General features: G+C 31.5%; 2 protein-coding genes across 2 annotated transcripts; one reads left to right on the top strand and one right to left on the bottom strand.

The window, feature by feature from the left end:
* The first annotated feature begins 1742 nt into the window (after nt 1-1742).
* On the top strand, nt 1743-10538 carry LOC109792415 (sugar transport protein 1). Its single transcript, XM_020351828.3, has 3 exons — nt 1743-5181; nt 5282-6237; nt 6522-10538. The coding sequence occupies exons 1-3, from the start codon at nt 5046-5048 to the stop codon at nt 6966-6968; spliced, it is 1539 nt and encodes a 512-aa protein (XP_020207417.1). The 5' UTR covers nt 1743-5045; the 3' UTR covers nt 6969-10538.
* Nucleotides 10539-14817: 4279 nt separating this feature from the next.
* On the bottom strand, nt 14818-21619 carry LOC109788708 (sugar transport protein 1). Its single transcript, XM_083071357.1, has 3 exons — nt 19363-21619; nt 18307-19262; nt 14818-18022 (listed from the first exon to the last, which is right to left on the bottom strand). Exons 1-3 carry the CDS (start codon nt 19496-19498, stop codon nt 17576-17578), a joined length of 1539 nt encoding a protein of 512 aa, XP_082927483.1. The 5' UTR covers nt 19499-21619; the 3' UTR covers nt 14818-17575.
* Between the last annotated feature and the right edge of the window lie 1771 nt (nt 21620-23390).

Genomic DNA, 23390 nt, shown 5'->3' with positions numbered 1-23390 from the left:
TCTAGCTTTCACCCCTATAAAAGTTACTTTAAAATTAAAACATAAAATAAAAACCTTAACTTAAGTTTTACGTCACTTTTTAGCTATCCTTATCTAGTTATCCTCCCTCTAAAAGCTACTTTAAAATTAAAACACAAAATAAAAACCTTAACTTAAAAAAAGTTATTATAGCAGGTGAGCGAACAAAAGATGAAGACGGAGTGGAAAAATAAAAGTAGAGTTAGTTTTCTATTCTAACTAAAAACTCATTTTCCTATTTTTTTTTTATTTATATATATATAAATACTTATTTTCCTTTTTTTAAATAGACTAAAATTCACTATTAATTTCTATGATGCATAATTTTGATTTTTTTTTCAATTTTTTGTTCATTAAATTTTTCTAAATACATAATTTTGATACAAGCATCTGTTTGCGGTCAATATTATTAAAAAAAATGACATGTTAAAAATGCTGATGTGGTGGCTAACATGATAAGTGCATACTGACATAGAAAATCTAACATGACCAATACATTTTGATGTGGCATATAAAACGTTACAAATAGAATCATTTAGCTTAATTAATAAATTATTTAAAAAGTTTTCAAATTTTAATTGTAAAATATAATAAATATATTTTAGGGTTTAAGATTTATGCGTGTACGGATAAAATAAAATACTATAGTATTTATATATAAAAAATTTGGATGTCTATAACATTTTAAGTTCTATTTAATTGGTGTTTTTTTTAAGAATAATTATATATGTGCGGTGCTTGAATGACTCTGAGAGTTAAGGAATTCTCAAGTGTTTGGTTAGTTTTGAGGGTTTTCTCATCCAAGGTCTAATTGACTTTGTGAGAAAAAAAGTATATAAGATTTCTATTAAAAATTGAGTCTCACGTACAAGTTCATGTTCTTTAGAACTTTAGAAGAAAAAAAAGAGTATAATTGATGATTCTTCTTCTCCTTGTTCTAGCTTTTCAGGACTACCGGAGAGGTGATTAGTAGTTGGTTGTTGATTCGAAGCCCGTAGAGTTGAGAATCAGAGTCATTGCGAAGTTCTCTCGATGTTACTCGAAGTTCTTCTTCCTTTTCCCTCTTCTTTATTCTCTTGGCTTGAAGTCGAGATAAAGGAAACTAGAAGTTGGTCTTAATAGATTGTAGTGTTGCATGTACCTAGACTCTAGTTGAATGCATGATAGTATGCTTGATTTGGGGGTGGGTGTTGCATTTTGTGGAACTTTGATGTTCTTGGTGAAAGATGAAGAGATCCACAACCTTGTTGCATCAGATGGTTGCATGTGGTTTTTATGCGGTTTCTGAGTTATAGGATGATGGAGAAGGTGATAAATTATGAGTTGCAAGCTTAAATTTTTTTTAATGGATTAGAGGATTTGGAGTTGTTTTGTTGTTCTTGAGGTATGCATGTTTTTTGGGTCCGCTCTCAAAGTGTCAATGGGGTCGTTCAAAGTGAGCATGTACAACCATTTCAAGAGAAGTCTCTAACTTGGCTTGCTTAGAGCAAGAAATTACTCGCTTTGAGCGAGGTGATGTGGTGTTGTAGAGGTGGACCCTAACTTTCTTCACTTAGAGTGAATTCTTGAGCACTCTGAGTGAATTTCATTTGCTTAGAGCAAGGGATGACTTGCTTTAAGCGACTAGATCGAGACTTCTAGTCGCGTCTTATGCCTATGTTTGCTCTAAGAGAATTATTGCGCAGTTGGAGTAAATTTTCATTGCTCTAAGCGAGCTCTAAGATGCTTGAAGCATCTGTTTCTCTTTTTTTTTTTTTTACTTGTAATCTTCTTCACATATCTTGTTGTGTTGGTTGTTTTACATGATTGAATGAGTGAAATTATGAATTAAACATGTATGTGATAGTTGTATCTATTATATGTGCATGTTGATATATTTTGTTAGTTCTTTATACATTGATATGAGATAATGTATACTAATGATTTAATTGTTGATAGTTATATGTTGTATGGTGAATGATGATGATAGTTCTATGTATAGATTTGGGATAATATATGTAGATGTTGTGCGATTGAAATTCTTAATAAGCATTGATATGCTAGATGTGAATAATGTTAATTGATCTATATATTCATTGACCAGGGGTAATGCATATAGATGATGTATGTTGAGATGTTGATTTGAGAATATTTTAGGCATTAAAGCATGTTAATTAGCTTAGAACTAAAAGAGATATTATTTTTAGAAGTTGAAAAATCTGATAATATGGATATTAATATGGCACTTTGGGGGCCCAATAATTGAAAACCCTTATTGAGTAAATGTGAAACTCTTTGAGTGGATCTGTTGAATCTCTTTTAGGTCCTTAATTAATGTGAGAGTAAGGTATGAAGTCGAAGGCTATAACCCTTACCTGATTATTGGAAAGGTTGCGTGGTATCTTGAAAATAATTAGTAGGCTAATCTCACAAATAACTTAGTAATGCATGTTAAGATTGTAGTACGTCATACCCAATTATGCCAAGGTTATGGTATGCCCAAGAAATCAAAGGATAGGGATTGATATCTCAATTTAGCTGACGATCTAACAGGCACATGAGACATGAAAATGATCTAGTTGGTTTGATAGAGTCAAGTCACTCAAACTACTCATGTGTTTTAGGAGATCTTTGTTGATGAATGTGTGACGACGCATTAATTGTGATGTATGTATATGACATGTGGATTATTGATGGTTATTCATATGTGTTGGGTGAATATCTTGTTATATGATATAGTTGTGGTGCAAGTTTGAATTGCTTGGGTACTAAGCTTTCAAACATGTTGATGTTATGTTGATGATTATATGATGTAAACCATGAGGTGTTGCTTAGTTGGTTTACATGTTAGTGGCTGTAGCATAGTTGTATTCTTTTATACTTATGTTTGATCCTTTTTGGATATCTAGCTTACCTTTGCTGTTTTTATGTGATTGGATTGCAATGATCATATTTGGTATGAGAATAAAACAAGGACAAGCTTAAAGAAATGTGTAGTAGAAGGCTATCGAGCAGGTGACAATGTAGTTGGTTATTTTTGGTAATAATTTTGTGTAGCTTTTATATAGATGTTGTTTAACCAACAACTTAGATTATATATGTAGCATTTATTGAATTATTGTACTTATAATGCTTTATATTTGTACAATTGTTTTACACTTATATGTCCATGTATTTATAGATATCCAATTCTAAGTATTTGAAATCATTCCGCTGCTAGTTAGTGATTCTATAGTATAGTGATTATAATGGATTAGTCTAATGTGAATTGACTTAAAAATATTTCAGCTTAATCAATGATTTATATAAAAAAAAAAATTAAAAAATGTTCTATCCATTTAATTGATAAAGACTTTCTCGTAATAAATAGGTATTAGGAATAATTTTTGAGTGTGCATTAAATTTGGTTCCAATGCCTGGGAGGAAATTTCTTGAATTGAATTCTTTTAAAGGCATAAAAGAAAGAAAATTGATTATGCATAATGTAGGCCACAAAAGAGACCCGAAAGAACATTATTTGTTATCCTGTCCTTTGGACACACAACAATGGGAACTGAACTGACCCTCCCAAGTGATGATGGATGTCTATTTATTGCAAGTTCCTTACAGATATATTGTGTGTATTTGCTCCTTACTCTGCTTTGCAGCAGTGCATAAGATTTTTGGAGCTATTGATGTCTTGGGCTGTTTTTACACCTTCCAATGCATAATAGAAGTGATGCTGCCATCATCATATATCTTGCAATATGGTTGTTAATTTTTCTCATTTCTTTGCATTGCAGCGATAAGTTCTTTGACCCCAGAAACTTGCTATACTGTGCACCATAGTTTTGATAAGTTGTGTTTCATAAGTACAACTTTGACCATGTTATGGTTGCCATCTAGCAAAAGGAGATGGCCAAGGAAATCTAATGGAAAATTTCACGTTCTCGTTGACTACTGTACTAATATCCAACCACTGTTGAACAAACAAACGGGGTAGAATATTTATTTATTTATTTAATGATGAAAGATGATGAGAACTCTATTTCAACCATTAAACAAACAAGCACCGAATAAAAGGGTATTGAAAATTCTCAAACTTTCCACTTGATATCACATTTGAAATTCTAAATAAAGTAATGTGCAATTTTTTACAAATGTAGAAAATACAAGTACTTCAAAAAAGAAAAAATGTTTTGATCATCTCATTCTTGAGCATGCTAAACCAAGGATTAGGCTCCTCCTTCTTCTTCACATCTCATCTTATATAGGAGCAACATTGAACTAAAAAAAAATTAACATCTATCCAATTATATATAAACACAGATTTTACATGGTTTATACTTAATTAATTGTTTCGTAACACATAGCACTGCTCTCGAATTTATCAGACTTTTAAAGATTATGTCATAAATATTATTATTAATTATCATGTAATTGTTATATTTTCAATTTATGTCGCTGTTGTTATTTCCTTAATTAATGATACTTTTATTCATCGTGATAAAAACTCGGACTTTCTCGTGTATAAAACATGCAATGTTAGTTGTATTATATTACTTTTTATGTTTATGTTAAGAAAACAATTTAAAATTTTATGGAAACACATGTTAAAATTTGAAAACTCATTTATGATAGAACACACGGTGTAAACAAATATTTTTTTTAAAAAAATAAATTTATCTTTTTCGAAAAGATACACAATTAAGAAAATCAGAATGGTAGTTGAAGATATATAAGTAAATATTTTACCTAATTGATCGTTGAAGAAAAGAGAGATTTGTAAAGTCAAAATATTATAAAATAAAAAATATTAAAGATATTAATTAAAAGATAAATAGAGTGAATTTTATCTAAAATCTATAATCTGGAAGTGTTGATAATTAATTGATTATCTCTTGTTTGTATTAATTATCCTTGAACTGCTTATATATTTGAAGCTATGGAAGCGTTGTTGAGCACTCACTCACCTTTCTCCCTCTCTCAGTGGCTGCTCATAAAGCTCTCCCTCAGTCACTACTCACAAATCTCTGAATTTTATTGTATTCCCTCCATCAGTTAGCAAAATGGCAGGAGGTGTGATAGCAGGAGGCAATGCCTCTGGAAAAGATTATCCCGGAAAGCTTACTTTCAGGGTTTTCATCACTTGTTTGGTTGCTGCATTTGGAGGGCTAATTTTTGGCTACGATCTCGGCATCTCAGGTTTGTTTGTTCATCCAGAATTGGCATTCAATGTGTGTGTTGTAATAATACATTACAATGAAGTGTTTATGATGATGAATAATTCGTTGATCATTGACAGGTGGAGTTACATCAATGGATCCATTTTTAAAGAAGTTTTTCCCGGATGTGTACCAAAAGGAGCACAACATACAGGCCTCGGTGAACCAGTACTGCAAATTCGACAGCCAAATATTAACGTTGTTTACATCCTCTCTATACTTGGCCGCTCTTGTGTCATCCATCGGAGCATCAACGGTAACTCGAGTATTTGGAAGAAGACTTACCATGATTTCTGGTGGTGTGCTTTTCTTGGCTGGTGCTGGATTGAATGCATTCGCCCAACGCGTGTGGATGCTTATTGTTGGTCGTTTGCTTCTTGGTTGCGGCATCGGATGTTCCAATCAGTCTGTGCCAATTTACGTGTCCGAGATTGCTCCCTACAAGTACAGAGGAGCTCTTAACATGATGTTCCAGTTGTTGATCACGATAGGCTTATTTGTAGCCAATGTTCTAAACTACGTTTTCTCCAAAATGGAGAACGGAGAAGGCTGGCGCTACAGTTTGGGTTTTGCTGCAGTTCCTGCAATAATGATTATCTTAGGTGCAATCTTTCTCCCCGATACACCCAGTTCCTTGATCGAGCGTGGTAAAGAGGAGGAAGCCAAGAGAGAGTTGATAAAGATTCGCGGCACTAGTGACGTTGAGGAAGAGTTTAAGGATTTGGTTGCAGCGAGTGAATCGTCGAAAGCGGTGCAACACCCTTGGGCTTCTTTGCTGACGAGGCACTACAGACCCCATCTCACCATGGCCATTGCCATTCCAGCCTTTCAGCAACTCACTGGCATGAATGTCATAACATTCTACGCTCCTGTTTTGTTTAAAACCATTGGATTCGGTGCCAATGCTTCCCTCATGTCTGCTATGATCACTGGAGGTTGTAACGCCGTCGCCACTCTTGTTTCCATTGCTTCGGTTGACAAATTTGGTAGACGTACTCTTTTCTTACTTGGTGGAGCTCAAATGTTTGTCTGTCAGGTACTGCATGCATCCAACTTCTCTTTTTTGTTTTCTTTTTTATCGAATTGAATTACCATTAACGATAACAGGATAAAATTTAAGACTCGTGTATAATATTCTAATCCACGATGGCGATTTGGCATGGATGTTGTATGGTGTGTGATGATTGAAAACAAGGAAAGGAAAATAAAAATTAGTATTTATGTTGGAATTGGAATCAATCTTTATGTCTCATTGTATTGGTTTTTGCCTTTTTGGTTCGATAATTTGAGTAATGAAACATGTTTTGGGTGTGCATGCAGATGTTGATAACAGTGGCAATTGCATATAAGTTCGGAATAAATGGAAACCCTGGTGTGTTGCCGACATGGTATGCGATGGGAGTGGTGATAGCTATATGTGTGTATGTGGCCGGATTTGCATGGTCATGGGGTCCTTTAGGATGGTTGGTACCCAGTGAGATTTTCCCACTTGAAGTTCGATCTGCTGCTCAAAGTATCAATGTTTCCACCAACATGATCTTCACTTTTGCCATTGCCCAAATTTTCACCGCCATGTTGTGTCACATGAAGTTTGGACTGTTCATTTTCTTCGGAGTTTTTGTGGTGATCATGAATATCTTCATCTACAAGTTTCTTCCAGAAACTAAAGGAGTCCCAATAGAAGAAATGCATTGTGTGTGGCAACAACACCCTTACTGGAAAAAATTCGTCAAACCGGCTGAGAAGCAGGCTGAAGCAGAGTGTTAGGATGCATCTTTTTTTTTTTTTTTAATTACATTCTTTTTACATGTATTGGGAGTAGTAGTATTTTAAAGTTGTTATTAGGAACATTGTTGTTATCACATTTTAAATTTTTTTTATAACAATTGTTTAGATCGATTTTTCTGTTAAAGTATTTAATTTCACTATTAAATTCTTTAATAATGTGTGATGCTCTAAATATTGTTTTAAATAATTTTTAATCGTTTTAATAATATAAAACTTATCGTTTTGAATCATTAAAAACATATTATTATTAGATTCTTTTTGCATGATGTGTTGCAATATCATTTTGGATAAGTATTTCAATATGTCTAATATTTAACAGATTTATTTACTTTTTACCAACATATATATTCAATAGGTTTATACCTTGAATCACTCGAATTTTTTATTGTAAAATTGATCCAATAAATTTCTAGTTATGTTGGTATGTCAAATTTTATAATACATAAAATAAGTATTTTATATATTAAGTATCAATTAATTTATTCTTTTGAATTTTAAATGTCAGTTAATGTGATTATTATATTTTAACTGTAGCAAAAATTCAATATACATTTAAATCATTTATTACTTTATAAGTTTATTGTCATCATTAAGATTATCGACATTCAAGATATTATTTGCTTTGATACTTGTTGGATCATCATGGTTTTATCTTTTAAAAAACATCTTGATGGGTTAAGGAGAGAGAGTATTTATAAATTATCATTAACTTTGACTTCTAAGTGATGTGAAATTTTTTAGACATACCAGAACAAGTTTCTGACGCTTTTTTTTATATAAATATTGCTATAAAATTTATGACACTTAATTATATCAATAATAAAGGAACAAGTTTCGTCACTAAATTTGTCACAATTACATTCATCTGTATAATAAAGTAATATCACTTTAACATGAAAAATTAAATCACTATTATATATCTCATGTTTCATTTAAGACATTATTAATTCACTTCATACACTCATATGTAAAGTAGATGTAATTATATCATATTTTTTTGCTACATTTTTTTTACATAAAAAACTTTATATTCTTCTTATTTCAATACATATTTTACAATTATTTAATTTTATAGTTTCATGTAATAAATTTTAAAATATTTTTAATATTTTAAAATTATATTTTATATATGTATATATGAATGCATCGCGCGGATCAAATATCTAATTTGGTTAAATTCGACAACAAATTACTGTTGGTCCTTGCAAATCAGACAATTATTTTAAATATAAGAAATGTGATTTGTGATGATTTTTAATTATCATAAAGTGAAATTTTGACCGCCAAAAATGACATACTTTCTGTATCGACAACACCAAAATTACTTGACAAAAGAATTCAGCATCGCAGAATTTAACTCTCTCTCTCACAGTATAAGTTATTGACTACTCATTATTAAAGAGAGATGAAGGAAGATATAATATCATAATATATTGTTAAAACGTAAAGATATAAATTATAATAATATATTATATATGTTGTTAAATTTTATTTAAAATTAATATTAAAATTATGTATAACTATATATTAAATAGATTTATATTTATATATTTTATATTTATAATGATATTTTGTATGATATTATATATAATATTTTTTGTAATAAAATAAAAGCTTTTTAAATTAGGGTAAAATTATTAAGAATAAAATTGTGTAAATTAAGACACATAATATTTTTATCTATTAGAATTAGATATACTGTATCAAAATTAAAATTTAGATTAAAAAGTCATATATTTAAGCAAATAAAAAACAGAATAAAAATAAAAATATGAGATATCTGATATAAAATTGTAATATATCGCGACGGGGAGTAAGTGTGTCTCACGACGATATGCATATTTTGTTGTGTATATAAAAATACATAATTGTAAATATAATTTGATTATAAATGCATTAAGAAAAACTTGATTATAAATATTGAAGTTAAAGTTGAGATATAATTTTATCATTCGTATACAACTAGTGCGTGTATTCATGCTTTGCAAGATGATATATGTTTTGTTTGTATATAAAAATACATAATTATTATAAATATAATATTGTTATAAATGTTTAAATTAAAGTTGAACCACAAAAAATTATTCTTACACCATTTTCTTTAATATAATTAGAATATATTTAGGTGAATATAATTAGAATTAATCGTTAAAATTCATAGTAATAACACAATTAATGAACAATATAAGATACAATACTATAATATGTTTGAATATAGTATAATAAGAATTATATACCTGGAATCGGTGAGGGATCTATTTTTATCTATCTTGAACAACGTGAGAGAAGATCGAAATCGGTGAGAGATCCATTCTTGTCGATCTTGAACAACATGAGAAAATACTGCTCTCTTCTTGGTAAGAGATGAAAAAGAAAAATACAGAAAATGTTTTTTACATATGAACTGACTAATGGGTACCAGTTCTATATCCTTACCAGTAGAGACTAGGGACCTCTCAACAAGCTACTGAACAGTCCAACTCATCATTGACTATTCATCAGAAGCCCAATATGCATTATCCATAAATTAATAACAATGTGCAATTATATAAAATCGGTGAAAGATTTATTCTTGTCGATCTTGAACAACATGAGAAAAGACTCTTATTTGTATGTTTCTTGTTATTTAAGTGACATGTTAGTATGATGTACTCTCCTTGGTAGCATGTTTAGGCTTGAATTAAAAAAAATTACCCTTATTTGTACTAATAATTATTTGTTTTGTACTTATTTTATATGTTGTTCATACATAATATAATTTTATTATATTTTGTTAAGCATGAGTAATATAATTTATATGATTGTGAGCTCAGCTATCGTGAGTACAATTATATAAAATTTGTGTGAATGAAATAATTAAATTATTTTTCTAATTAATTTTATATTACATTAATGGTAATTATGTCCTATCCGTATTTTGTTGTTAATGTATTTTGGTGTTATGATACAATGCGTTTTTAATTTTATCTTATGTTAATTATTTGTCAAGTACCCTATCAGTATTAGTTTTATTTATCTTATATAAGTTGTGCGTTATATTTTGTATTTCTTATTTATTATGGTTTGGGATTAGGCGGATCACAATGAATGAGAAATTTTATATTATAGGTATGTTTGCTTGTGTCTTCAGAAACATTTAATTTTTCTTATTGCATAATATTTATGCATATTAAATGTTTCTTTGTTGTTTTGATTTCGGATTCTTTGCTTATGCAATTGACTTCAGTCAAAATTTTGAATGGGACAAATTTTGAGAGCTGGAAAGAATCTCTAGATTTATATCTAACAATTATTAATATGGACAGGATGAGCCTCCAACTCTTACTCCTAAGTCCAGTGTTGTCTAGAAAACTTCTTGTGAGAAATGGGAACACTCAAATAGGTGTCTGATGGTGATGAAATACACCATGGAGAAGTCTATTTGACAGAGCATTCCAAAAAATGATAAGGCTAAGATTTTTTTTAGGTCAGTTGGTGAGAAATTTAAGACTTTTGACAAAACTCAAAAGGGTCAATATCTGTCTCTTATTGAGAAAACCAAATATGATGGTATCAGTGGTGTTCGTGAGCATATGATGAAAGCTTGTGCACTACTATAACAAGCTCAAGTCTCTAAATGTAGAGCTTGGTGAGAGTTATTTGATTTGGCAGGTTTTGGAATCTCTTCCTTCTCAGTTTGATGTGTTAAAGACTTCTTACTACACTCAGAAAAAGGAGTGGACAATTGATGAGATGATTACCATTGTTTCCCAAGAGGAAGCATAATTGAAAAGACCAAGTCTCATAGTGTGCAATTTATTGCTTGTTTTGAATCTAATGTGGTTGATGTTCCTCCAAATTCTTGGTGGTTAGACTCGGGTGCCACTATTCATGTTGTGAATTCTTTACAGGGGTTCATAAGCCTTGATCCTACCACTTTTAGAGAGGCTATCTCTATTTCTCATGCTTTTAATTGGTTAAATGCTATGCATGATGAGTTAGCTTCTATGGCCCATAATGATGTTTGGGATCTTGTCGATTTACCAATTGGGTGTAAATGAGTCTTCAAAACTAAGCGAAGTCTAGATGGTAAAGTTGAGAGGTATAAAGCCAGACTTGTAGCAAAATGCTATAGTTAGAGAGAAGGCATTGATTATAAGGAGACTTTCTCACTGGTCTCTACTAAGGATGTTTTTCGTGTTGTTATGGCTTTAGTAGCTCATGTTGATTTGGAGCTTCACCAGATGAATGTTAAAATTTCTTTTCTGAATGGAGATTTATTTGAGGAAGTCTATATGGTTCAACCTGATGGCTTTGCTGAAAAAGGTAAGGAGCATTTGGTTTGCAGGTTGAAAAACTCTATTTATGGGCTAAGCCAAGCCTTTAGACAATGGTATTTAAATTTGATCAGGTCGTCACTTCTTTTGACTTCAAGGAAAATGCCTAAGATTAGTGCATTTACTTGAAGACTAGTGGGAGCCATTTCATCATTCTTGTCTTATATGTTGATGATATTCTTCTTATTGTTGAACTTTTGATTGAGATAAAATTTATGTTAAATAGTCACTTTGATATGAAGGACCTTGGTGATGCCTCTGTTGTTATAGGCATTCAAATTTTCTGTGATAGGTCACGTGGCATTCTTGGATTGTCTCAAAGAGGGTATATTGATAAAGTCCTTAAATGGTTTAACATGCATTCTTACTTCCTATGTGTTGCACCTATTCAAAAAGGTGACAAACTCTCTAAATCTCAATGTTCTCAAAATGATAATGATAGATTTGAAATGGAAAAGGTCCCATATGCTTCCGCTGTTGGTAATTTGATGTATGCTCAAGTTTGTACTCATTTTGAGATTGCTTTTGCTGTTAATGCTTTAGGGAGATACTTGAGCGACCTGGATTTGAGTCATTGGAAAGCCGTAAAAAAGGTATTTAGATGTTTACAGAGAACTAAAGATCATATGTTGACTTATAAGAAGTCTGATCAACTTCAGGTCATTGATTATTCTAATTATGATTTTGTTGGTTGCCTTGACGACCGAAAATCTACTTCTGATTTTGTTTTTATGATGACAGGGGGAGCTATTTCTTGGAAGAGTGTTAAATAAACTCTTACAACTACCTCTACCATGGAGGTAGAGTTTATTGCTTGTTATGAGACTATTTGTAAAGTTGTGTGGCTTAAAAATTTGATTTCTAGCTTTCATATTGTTGGAAGTATTTTTAGGTCACTTGTGATATATTGCGATAATACTGTTATTGTGCATTTCTCTCAAAACAATAGAAGTTCTACTCGCTCTGTAACGACCCGCCTGGCTGCCACATAACACAACACCACAACACCACACAGAAAAGAGCAGGAATATATATATAAGCAGCTAAAATATATACACAAGGTATAATCTAGGGCTTAAAGAAAATCAGAGTATACAAAATACAACCCAATAGCTACACTAAGTAGCTAAAAAAAACAAAGAATAAACTCCATTTGCCAATTGCAGACCTGCCTCAAGACACCATCCTAACCCTGCTCTGCTCCCATACACAGTATGATCATTGCAGTCCAAACCACATGGAAACAACAAAGGGTAACCTAGTGAAAAGAATCAACATAAATAGATATATAAGTACAACAATTAGAAACAACTACAGCTTAACAGCACATCATTTATTTCAGCAATTTATCAGCCTTCCACACATCAATATACAACTCACATCATTCAGCCAGAAACAGCAATAAACAAATAATGCGTCGTCATGCATATCAGCTCGAAGATTTCCTACAACAGCTCAGCCTTACAGCCTACAACAGCTCAGCCTTACGGCCTACAACAGCTCAGCCTTACGGCCTACAACAATTTATATCAGCATGCAGCACAACACAGCATAGCAGAAATAACATCATACAGCACAGTTCAACATTATACAACACAGCTTAAACACCATAATTCAGCATAAACATTTTGCAGCACAACAACATCATAAATCAGCTCAACAATATTCATCAATAACAACTCAGCTCAATATATATCAATATTTCAGCTAAAATCAGCATATAACAGCATATAAGTGAATGTCACACCCGCGCCCGGCGCACTCATGGTCGCATCCGGCGTGGCCCAACTAGAGAGCACCAAGGCTCAAACGCGCCCGACACAATTCCAATTACGCCCAGCGTGCTAGGAGGCAAAGACTCAAAGAGCCTCACACGCCCGGCGTGCCAAACCCGCGCTCGGCGCAGGGTAGGCAGAGACCTCCCCAAGGTCTCAAGCCCGGTGCAATAGCAATTGTGCCTGGCGCCACCCCTGGCAGAGACTCCCAAGGAGTCTCCACACTCGGCAAGACGTAGTCACGCCCGGCGCCGCACCAGAATCCCAAAAACCTTTGTTACTCACTGATATCGCGCCCAGAGCGGTCCAACCACGCCTGGCGTGGGCCATCCAGAGGCTCTTATTCTCAAGCTCGCCCAGTGCACACAACCTTGCGCCCGGCGGGCTTGCCCAATGAAGCCCTCTGGTGGTCACGCGCCCAGCGTGATACCAAGCAGCAACTCACCAAGTTTGAAAATTTCTTCAAAAACCTGCAAAGATCAACAACCCAAACACATACAATTGGCCCAAAACTCCACATTTTCATCAAACAACAAGAAAAACACCTCATTTTCAGCATGCAACCTCAAATCATCAAAATTCCCAAATTTTTCATCAAACACCGGAAACCCGAAAACCCATTTTCTTCAAAAATAGCCAACAATCATCTGAAAATTCATCCGTACATGAGTTTATAAACCCATTCAAAACACAATCAGCTAAAGACCTAGCTTCCCTTACCTTGGTGCGAAAATCCGAGTTCCGGGAAGAAGAACGATGGAAGAAAAGTAATGGAGAAGATGATGAGATGGCTCCGGTTCAGCTAACTCCGCCTACTCTAGATCAGCACCTTCAAATCCCAAAGAGAGGAATTCAACAAGGATAGAGAGTGAACAACAATTTGAGTAGAGAGTTTTGGGGAAGAAAAGAGTTCAAGAGGGAAAATGAGAGTGAAAAGGAAAAGAAAAAGAGAAGGGGTCTCACACGCTCAAAGGATTTTGATATAAAATTTTTGTTTGTTAGAGAGAAAATTTTGGATTTTCATACTCAAATTGAGCATATTGCTACAGAAAATATGTTAGTAGATCTACTAACTAAAGGCTTAACTATTGGAGTTTTTCAAAATCATGTAACTCATATGGGTGTGGTTAAGTATTTTGATGGGTTAATGGGAGTCTGAAATTTACATTTTTATTATTATGATTTTCATGAGATGTAAATTTATCAATGATGTCATTTTCATTACATCTCTTTTAGCATACAAAATTGTTTGGACTATTTTTTTTGGGATCACATATTTATTATATTTTTCATTATCCATTATTTATGAAATATAAGCATAAGGTATGTATCGCTATCGGATACTATCTTTATGATTCATGTTTATATTTCTTATATTGTTAATTGATATATGTGCTTATGTTGTAATTGGTATATTTAATTTATTGATTAATATTATCCAAGTGGGAGAATGTTATATTTATATAAGACTTAAATATGTTTCTAGTCCATCAAATTTAAGACAAATTTGTTTTTGATCCTTCAAATTGAAAATTGTTATTTTTAGTCCTTGTAATTTTTAAAAATCTTGTTTTAAGCCCTGAGATCGCCAATAACATATTTAAAAATGATAAGTTAAAATGGTTATACAATATTAATTAGATTTAATGTAATATTTTCATTAACAGAGACACTAATAGGTAGATTTTATGTAATAATGTTTGATAATTTTTTTAATAGAATTTGAATATAAGGACTAAAATAAGATTTTTTGAAATTACAAGGACTAAAAACAACAATTTTAAATTTGAGGGACTAAAAATAAATTTATCATAAATTGAAGGAAAGAAAAACATATTTAAGTCTTTATATGATTATTCTCTATTTATTATTATTATTATTATGGATTAACATTAATTAATAAATTATATTTATGTTAATATCAATTATATTGCACATTGTTATTAATTTATGGATAATGCATATTAAGCTTCTGATGAATAGTCAGTGATGTGTTGGACTGTTCAGTAGCTTGTTGAGAGGTCCCTATTCTCTACTGGTAAGGATATAGAACTGGTACCCATTAGTCAGTTCATATGTAAAAAACATTTTCTGTATTTTTCTTTTTCATCTCTTACCAAGAAGAGAGCAGTATTTTCTCATGTTGTTCAAGATCGACAAGAATGGATCTCTCACCGATTTCGATCTTCTCTCACGTTGTTCAAGATAGATAAAAATAGATCCCTCACCGATTCCAGGTATATAATTCTTATTATACTATATTCAAACATATTATAGTATTGTATCTTATATTGTTCATTAATTGTGTTATTACTATGAATTTTAACGATTAATTCTAATTATATTCACCTAAATATATTCTAATTATATTAAAGAAAATGGTGTAAGAATAATTTTTTGTGGTTCAACTTTAATTTAAACATTTATAACAATATTATATTTATAATAATTATGTATTTTTATATACAAACAAAACATATATCATCTTGCAAAGCATGAATACACGCACTAGTTGTATACGAATGATAAAATTATATCTCAACTTTAACTTCAATATTTATAATCAAGTTTTTCTTAATGCATTTATAATCAAATTATATTTACAATTATGTATTTTTATATACACAACAAAATATGCATATCGTCGTGAGACACACTTACTCCCCGTCGCGATATATTACAATTTTATATCAGATATCTCATATTTTTATTTTTATTCTGTTTTTTATTTGCTTAAATATATGACTTTTTAATCTAAATTTTAATTTTGATACAGTATATCTAATTCTAATAGATAAAAATATTATGTGTCTTAATTTACACAATTTTATTCTTAATAATTTTACCCTAATTTAAAAAGCTTTTATTTTATTACAAAAAATATTATATATAATATCATACAAAATATCATTATAAATATAAAATATATAAATATAAATCTATTTAATATATAGTTATACATAATTTTAATATTAATTTTAAATAAAATTTAACAACATATATAATATATTATTATAATTTATATCTTTACGTTTTAACAATATATTATGATATTATATCTTCCTTCATCTCTCTTTAATAATGAGTAGTCAATAACTTATACTGTGAGAGAGAGAGTTAAATTCTGCGATGCTGAATTCTTTTGTCAAGTAATTTTGGTGTTGTCGATACAGAAAGTATGTCATTTTTGGCGGTCAAAATTTCACTTTATGATAATTAAAAATCATCACAAATCACATTTCTTATATTTAAAATAATTGTCTGATTTGCAAGGACCAACAGTAATTTGTTGTCGAATTTAACCAAATTAGATATTTGATCCGCGCGATGCATTCATATATACATATATAAAATATAATTTTAAAATATTAAAAATATTTTAAAATTTATTACATGAAACTATAAAATTAAATAATTGTAAAATATGTATTGAAATAAGAAGAATATAAAGTTTTTTATGTAAAAAAAATGTAGCAAAAAAATATGATATAATTACATCTACTTTACATATGAGTGTATGAAGTGAATTAATAATGTCTTAAATGAAACATGAGATATATAATAGTGATTTAATTTTTCATGTTAAAGTGATATTACTTTATTATACAGATGAATGTAATTGTGACAAATTTAGTGACGAAACTTGTTCCTTTATTATTGATATAATTAAGTGTCATAAATTTTATAGCAATATTTATATAAAAAAAAGCGTCAGAAACTTGTTCTGGTATGTCTAAAAAATTTCACATCACTTAGAAGTCAAAGTTAATGATAATTTATAAATACTCTCTCTCCTTAACCCATCAAGATGTTTTTTAAAAGATAAAACCATGATGATCCAACAAGTATCAAAGCAAATAATATCTTGAATGTCGATAATCTTAATGATGACAATAAACTTATAAAGTAATAAATGATTTAAATGTATATTGAATTTTTGCTACAGTTAAAATATAATAATCACATTAACTGACATTTAAAATTCAAAAGAATAAATTAATTGATACTTAATATATAAAATACTTATTTTATGTATTATAAAATTTGACATACCAACATAACTAGAAATTTATTGGATCAATTTTACAATAAAAAATTCGAGTGATTCAAGGTATAAACCTATTGAATATATATGTTGGTAAAAAGTAAATAAATCTGTTAAATATTAGACATATTGAAATACTTATCCAAAATGATATTGCAACACATCATGCAAAAAGAATCTAATAATAATATGTTTTTAATGATTCAAAACGATAAGTTTTATATTATTAAAACGATTAAAAATTATTTAAAACAATATTTAGAGCATCACACATTATTAAAGAATTTAATAGTGAAATTAAATACTTTAACAGAAAAATCGATCTAAACAATTGTTATAAAAAAAATTTAAAATGTGATAACAACAATGTTCCTAATAACAACTTTAAAATACTACTACTCCCAATACATGTAAAAAGAATGTAATTAAAAAAAAAAAAAAAGATGCATCCTAACACTCTGCTTCAGCCTGCTTCTCAGCCGGTTTGACGAATTTTTTCCAGTAAGGGTGTTGTTGCCACACACAATGCATTTCTTCTATTGGGACTCCTTTAGTTTCTGGAAGAAACTTGTAGATGAAGATATTCATGATCACCACAAAAACTCCGAAGAAAATGAACAGTCCAAACTTCATGTGACACAACATGGCGGTGAAAATTTGGGCAATGGCAAAAGTGAAGATCATGTTGGTGGAAACATTGATACTTTGAGCAGCAGATCGAACTTCAAGTGGGAAAATCTCACTGGGTACCAACCATCCTAAAGGACCCCATGACCATGCAAATCCGGCCACATACACACATATAGCTATCACCACTCCCATCGCATACCATGTCGGCAACACACCAGGGTTTCCATTTATTCCGAACTTATATGCAATTGCCACTGTTATCAACATCTGCATGCACACCCAAAACATGTTTCATTACTCAAATTATCGAACCAAAAAGGCAAAAACCAATACAATGAGACATAAAGATTGATTCCAATTCCAACATAAATACTAATTTTTATTTTCCTTTCCTTGTTTTCAATCATCACACACCATACAACATCCATGCCAAATCGCCATCGTGGATTAGAATATTATACACGAGTCTTAAATTTTATCCTGTTATCGTTAATGGTAATTCAATTCGATAAAAAAGAAAACAAAAAAGAGAAGTTGGATGCATGCAGTACCTGACAGACAAACATTTGAGCTCCACCAAGTAAGAAAAGAGTACGTCTACCAAATTTGTCAACCGAAGCAATGGAAACAAGAGTGGCGACGGCGTTACAACCTCCAGTGATCATAGCAGACATGAGGGAAGCATTGGCACCGAATCCAATGGTTTTAAACAAAACAGGAGCGTAGAATGTTATGACATTCATGCCAGTGAGTTGCTGAAAGGCTGGAATGGCAATGGCCATGGTGAGATGGGGTCTGTAGTGCCTCGTCAGCAAAGAAGCCCAAGGGTGTTGCACCGCTTTCGACGATTCACTCGCTGCAACCAAATCCTTAAACTCTTCCTCAACGTCACTAGTGCCGCGAATCTTTATCAACTCTCTCTTGGCTTCCTCCTCTTTACCACGCTCGATCAAGGAACTGGGTGTATCGGGGAGAAAGATTGCACCTAAGATAATCATTATTGCAGGAACTGCAGCAAAACCCAAACTGTAGCGCCAGCCTTCTCCGTTCTCCATTTTGGAGAAAACGTAGTTTAGAACATTGGCTACAAATAAGCCTATCGTGATCAACAACTGGAACATCATGTTAAGAGCTCCTCTGTACTTGTAGGGAGCAATCTCGGACACGTAAATTGGCACAGACTGATTGGAACATCCGATGCCGCAACCAAGAAGCAAACGACCAACAATAAGCATCCACACGCGTTGGGCGAATGCATTCAATCCAGCACCAGCCAAGAAAAGCACACCACCAGAAATCATGGTAAGTCTTCTTCCAAATACTCGAGTTACCGTTGATGCTCCGATGGATGACACAAGAGCGGCCAAGTATAGAGAGGATGTAAACAACGTTAATATTTGGCTGTCGAATTTGCAGTACTGGTTCACCGAGGCCTGTATGTTGTGCTCCTTTTGGTACACATCCGGGAAAAACTTCTTTAAAAATGGATCCATTGATGTAACTCCACCTGTCAATGATCAACGAATTATTCATCATCATAAACACTTCATTGTAATGTATTATTACAACACACACATTGAATGCCAATTCTGGATGAACAAACAAACCTGAGATGCCGAGATCGTAGCCAAAAATTAGCCCTCCAAATGCAGCAACCAAACAAGTGATGAAAACCCTGAAAGTAAGCTTTCCGGGATAATCTTTTCCAGAGGCATTGCCTCCTGCTATCACACCTCCTGCCATTTTGCTAACTGATGGAGGGAATACAATAAAATTCAGAGATTTGTGAGTAGTGACTGAGGGAGAGCTTTATGAGCAGCCACTGAGAGAGGGAGAAAGGTGAGTGAGTGCTCAACAACGCTTCCATAGCTTCAAATATATAAGCAGTTCAAGGATAATTAATACAAACAAGAGATAATCAATTAATTATCAACACTTCCAGATTATAGATTTTAGATAAAATTCACTCTATTTATCTTTTAATTAATATCTTTAATATTTTTTATTTTATAATATTTTGACTTTACAAATCTCTCTTTTCTTCAACGATCAATTAGGTAAAATATTTACTTATATATCTTCAACTACCATTCTGATTTTCTTAATTGTGTATCTTTTCGAAAAAGATAAATTTATTTTTTTAAAAAAAATATTTGTTTACACCGTGTGTTCTATCATAAATGAGTTTTCAAATTTTAACATGTGTTTCCATAAAATTTTAAATTGTTTTCTTAACATAAACATAAAAAGTAATATAATACAACTAACATTGCATGTTTTATACACGAGAAAGTCCGAGTTTTTATCACGATGAATAAAAGTATCATTAATTAAGGAAATAACAACAGCGACATAAATTGAAAATATAACAATTACATGATAATTAATAATAATATTTATGACATAATCTTTAAAAGTCTGATAAATTCGAGAGCAGTGCTATGTGTTACGAAACAATTAATTAAGTATAAACCATGTAAAATCTGTGTTTATATATAATTGGATAGATGTTAATTTTTTTTTAGTTCAATGTTGCTCCTATATAAGATGAGATGTGAAGAAGAAGGAGGAGCCTAATCCTTGGTTTAGCATGCTCAAGAATGAGATGATCAAAACATTTTTTCTTTTTTGAAGTACTTGTATTTTCTACATTTGTAAAAAATTGCACATTACTTTATTTAGAATTTCAAATGTGATATCAAGTGGAAAGTTTGAGAATTTTCAATACCCTTTTATTCGGTGCTTGTTTGTTTAATGGTTGAAATAGAGTTCTCATCATCTTTCATCATTAAATAAATAAATAAATATTCTACCCCGTTTGTTTGTTCAACAGTGGTTGGATATTAGTACAGTAGTCAACGAGAACGTGAAATTTTCCATTAGATTTCCTTGGCCATCTCCTTTTGCTAGATGGCAACCATAACATGGTCAAAGTTGTACTTATGAAACACAACTTATCAAAACTATGGTGCACAGTATAGCAAGTTTCTGGGGTCAAAGAACTTATCGCTGCAATGCAAAGAAATGAGAAAAATTAACAACCATATTGCAAGATATATGATGATGGCAGCATCACTTCTATTATGCATTGGAAGGTGTAAAAACAGCCCAAGACATCAATAGCTCCAAAAATCTTATGCACTGCTGCAAAGCAGAGTAAGGAGCAAATACACACAATATATCTGTAAGGAACTTGCAATAAATAGACATCCATCATCACTTGGGAGGGTCAGTTCAGTTCCCATTGTTGTGTGTCCAAAGGACAGGATAACAAATAATGTTCTTTCGGGTCTCTTTTGTGGCCTACATTATGCATAATCAATTTTCTTTCTTTTATGCCTTTAAAAGAATTCAATTCAAGAAATTTCCTCCCAGGCATTGGAACCAAATTTAATGCACACTCAAAAATTATTCCTAATACCTATTTATTACGAGAAAGTCTTTATCAATTAAATGGATAGAACATTTTTTAATTTTTTTTTTTATATAAATCATTGATTAAGCTGAAATATTTTTAAGTCAATTCACATTAGACTAATCCATTATAATCACTATACTATAGAATCACTAACTAGCAGCGGAATGATTTCAAATACTTAGAATTGGATATCTATAAATACATGGACATATAAGTGTAAAACAATTGTACAAATATAAAGCATTATAAGTACAATAATTCAATAAATGCTACATATATAATCTAAGTTGTTGGTTAAACAACATCTATATAAAAGCTACACAAAATTATTACCAAAAATAACCAACTACATTGTCACCTGCTCGATAGCCTTCTACTACACATTTCTTTAAGCTTGTCCTTGTTTTATTCTCATACCAAATATGATCATTGCAATCCAATCACATAAAAACAGCAAAGGTAAGCTAGATATCCAAAAAGGATCAAACATAAGTATAAAAGAATATAACTATGCTATAGCCACTAACATGTAAACCAACTAAGCAACACCTCATGGTTTACATCATATAATCATCAACATAACATCAACATGTTTGAAAGCTTAGTACCCAAGCAATTCAAACTTGCACCACAACTATATCATATAACAAGATATTCACCCAACACATATGAATAACCATCAATAATCCACATGTCATATACATACATCACAATTAATGCGTCGTCACACATTCATCAACAAAGATCTCCTAAAACACATGAGTAGTTTGAGTGACTTGACTCTATCAAACCAACTAGATCATTTTCATGTCTCATGTGCCTGTTAGATCGTCAGTTAAATTGAGATATCAATCCCTATCCTTTGATTTCTTGGGCATACCATAACCTTGGCATAATTGGGTATGACGTACTACAATCTTAACATGCATTACTAAGTTATTTGTGAGATTAGCCTACTAATTATTTTCAAGATACCACGCAACCTTTCCAATAATCAGGTAAGGGTTATAGCCTTCGACTTCATACCTTACTCTCACATTAATTAAGGACCTAAAAGAGACTCAACAGATCCACTCAAAGAGTTTCACATTTACTCAATGAGGGTTTTCAATTATTGGGCCCCCAAAGTGCCATATTAATATCCATACTATCAGATTTTTCAACTTCTAAAAATAATATCTCTTTTAGTTCTAAGCTAATTAACATGCTTTAATGCCTAAAATATTCTCAAATCAACATCTCAACATACATCATCTATATGCATTACCCCTGGTCAATGAATATATAAATCAATTAACATTATTCACATCTAGCATATCAATGCTTATTAAGAATTTCAATCGCACAACATCTACATATATTATCCCAAATCTATACATAGAACTATCATCATCATTCACCATACAACATATAACTATCAACAATTAAATCATTAGTATACATTATCCCATATCAATGTATAAAGAACTAACAAAATATATCAACATGCACATGTAATAGATACAACTATCACATACATGTTTAATTCATAATTTCACTCATTCAATCATGTAAAACAACCAACACAACAAGATATGTGAAGAAGATTACAAGTAAAAAAAAAAGAGAAACAGATGCTTCAAGCATCTTAGAGCTTGCTTAGAGCAATGAAAATTTACTCCAACTGCGCAATAATTCTCTTGGAGCAAACATAGGCATAAGACGCCACTAGAAGTCTCGAATCTAGTCGCTTAAAGCAAGTCATCCCTTGTTCTAAGCAAATGAAATTCACTCAGAGTGCTCAAGAATTCACTCTAAGTGAAGAAAGTTAGGGTCCACCTCTACAACACCACATCACCTCGCTCAAAGCGAGTAATTTCTTGCTCTAAGCAAGCCAAGTTAGAGACTTCTCTTGAAATGGTTGTACTTGCTCACTTTGAACGACCCCATTGACACTTTGAGAGCGGACCCAAAAAACATGCATACCTCAAGAACAACAAAACAACTCCAAATCCTCTAATCCATTAAAAAGATCAAGATCATCAATTTTACATGAATTAAAAATATATTAAAAAAATTTTTTACCAAATTTTGCTGATATGACCTGTTATAAATGACATGGCACAAACATGCTTACGTGACAAGTTAAAATATGTAATAACGTAGTTGCCTAACAAAAATACACGATAATTGAAGTTGCACAATCAAATTAAAATACTTTAGAAAAGAAAAGTATTT

Source organism: Cajanus cajan, chromosome 3, assembly GCF_000230855.2.
Source record: "Cajanus cajan strain Asha chromosome 3, NIPB_CcT2T_4, whole genome shotgun sequence".
In the NCBI taxonomy this organism is placed as follows: Eukaryota; Viridiplantae; Streptophyta; class Magnoliopsida; order Fabales; family Fabaceae; genus Cajanus; species Cajanus cajan.
This window is presented reverse-complemented; position numbering and strand designations above follow the sequence as displayed.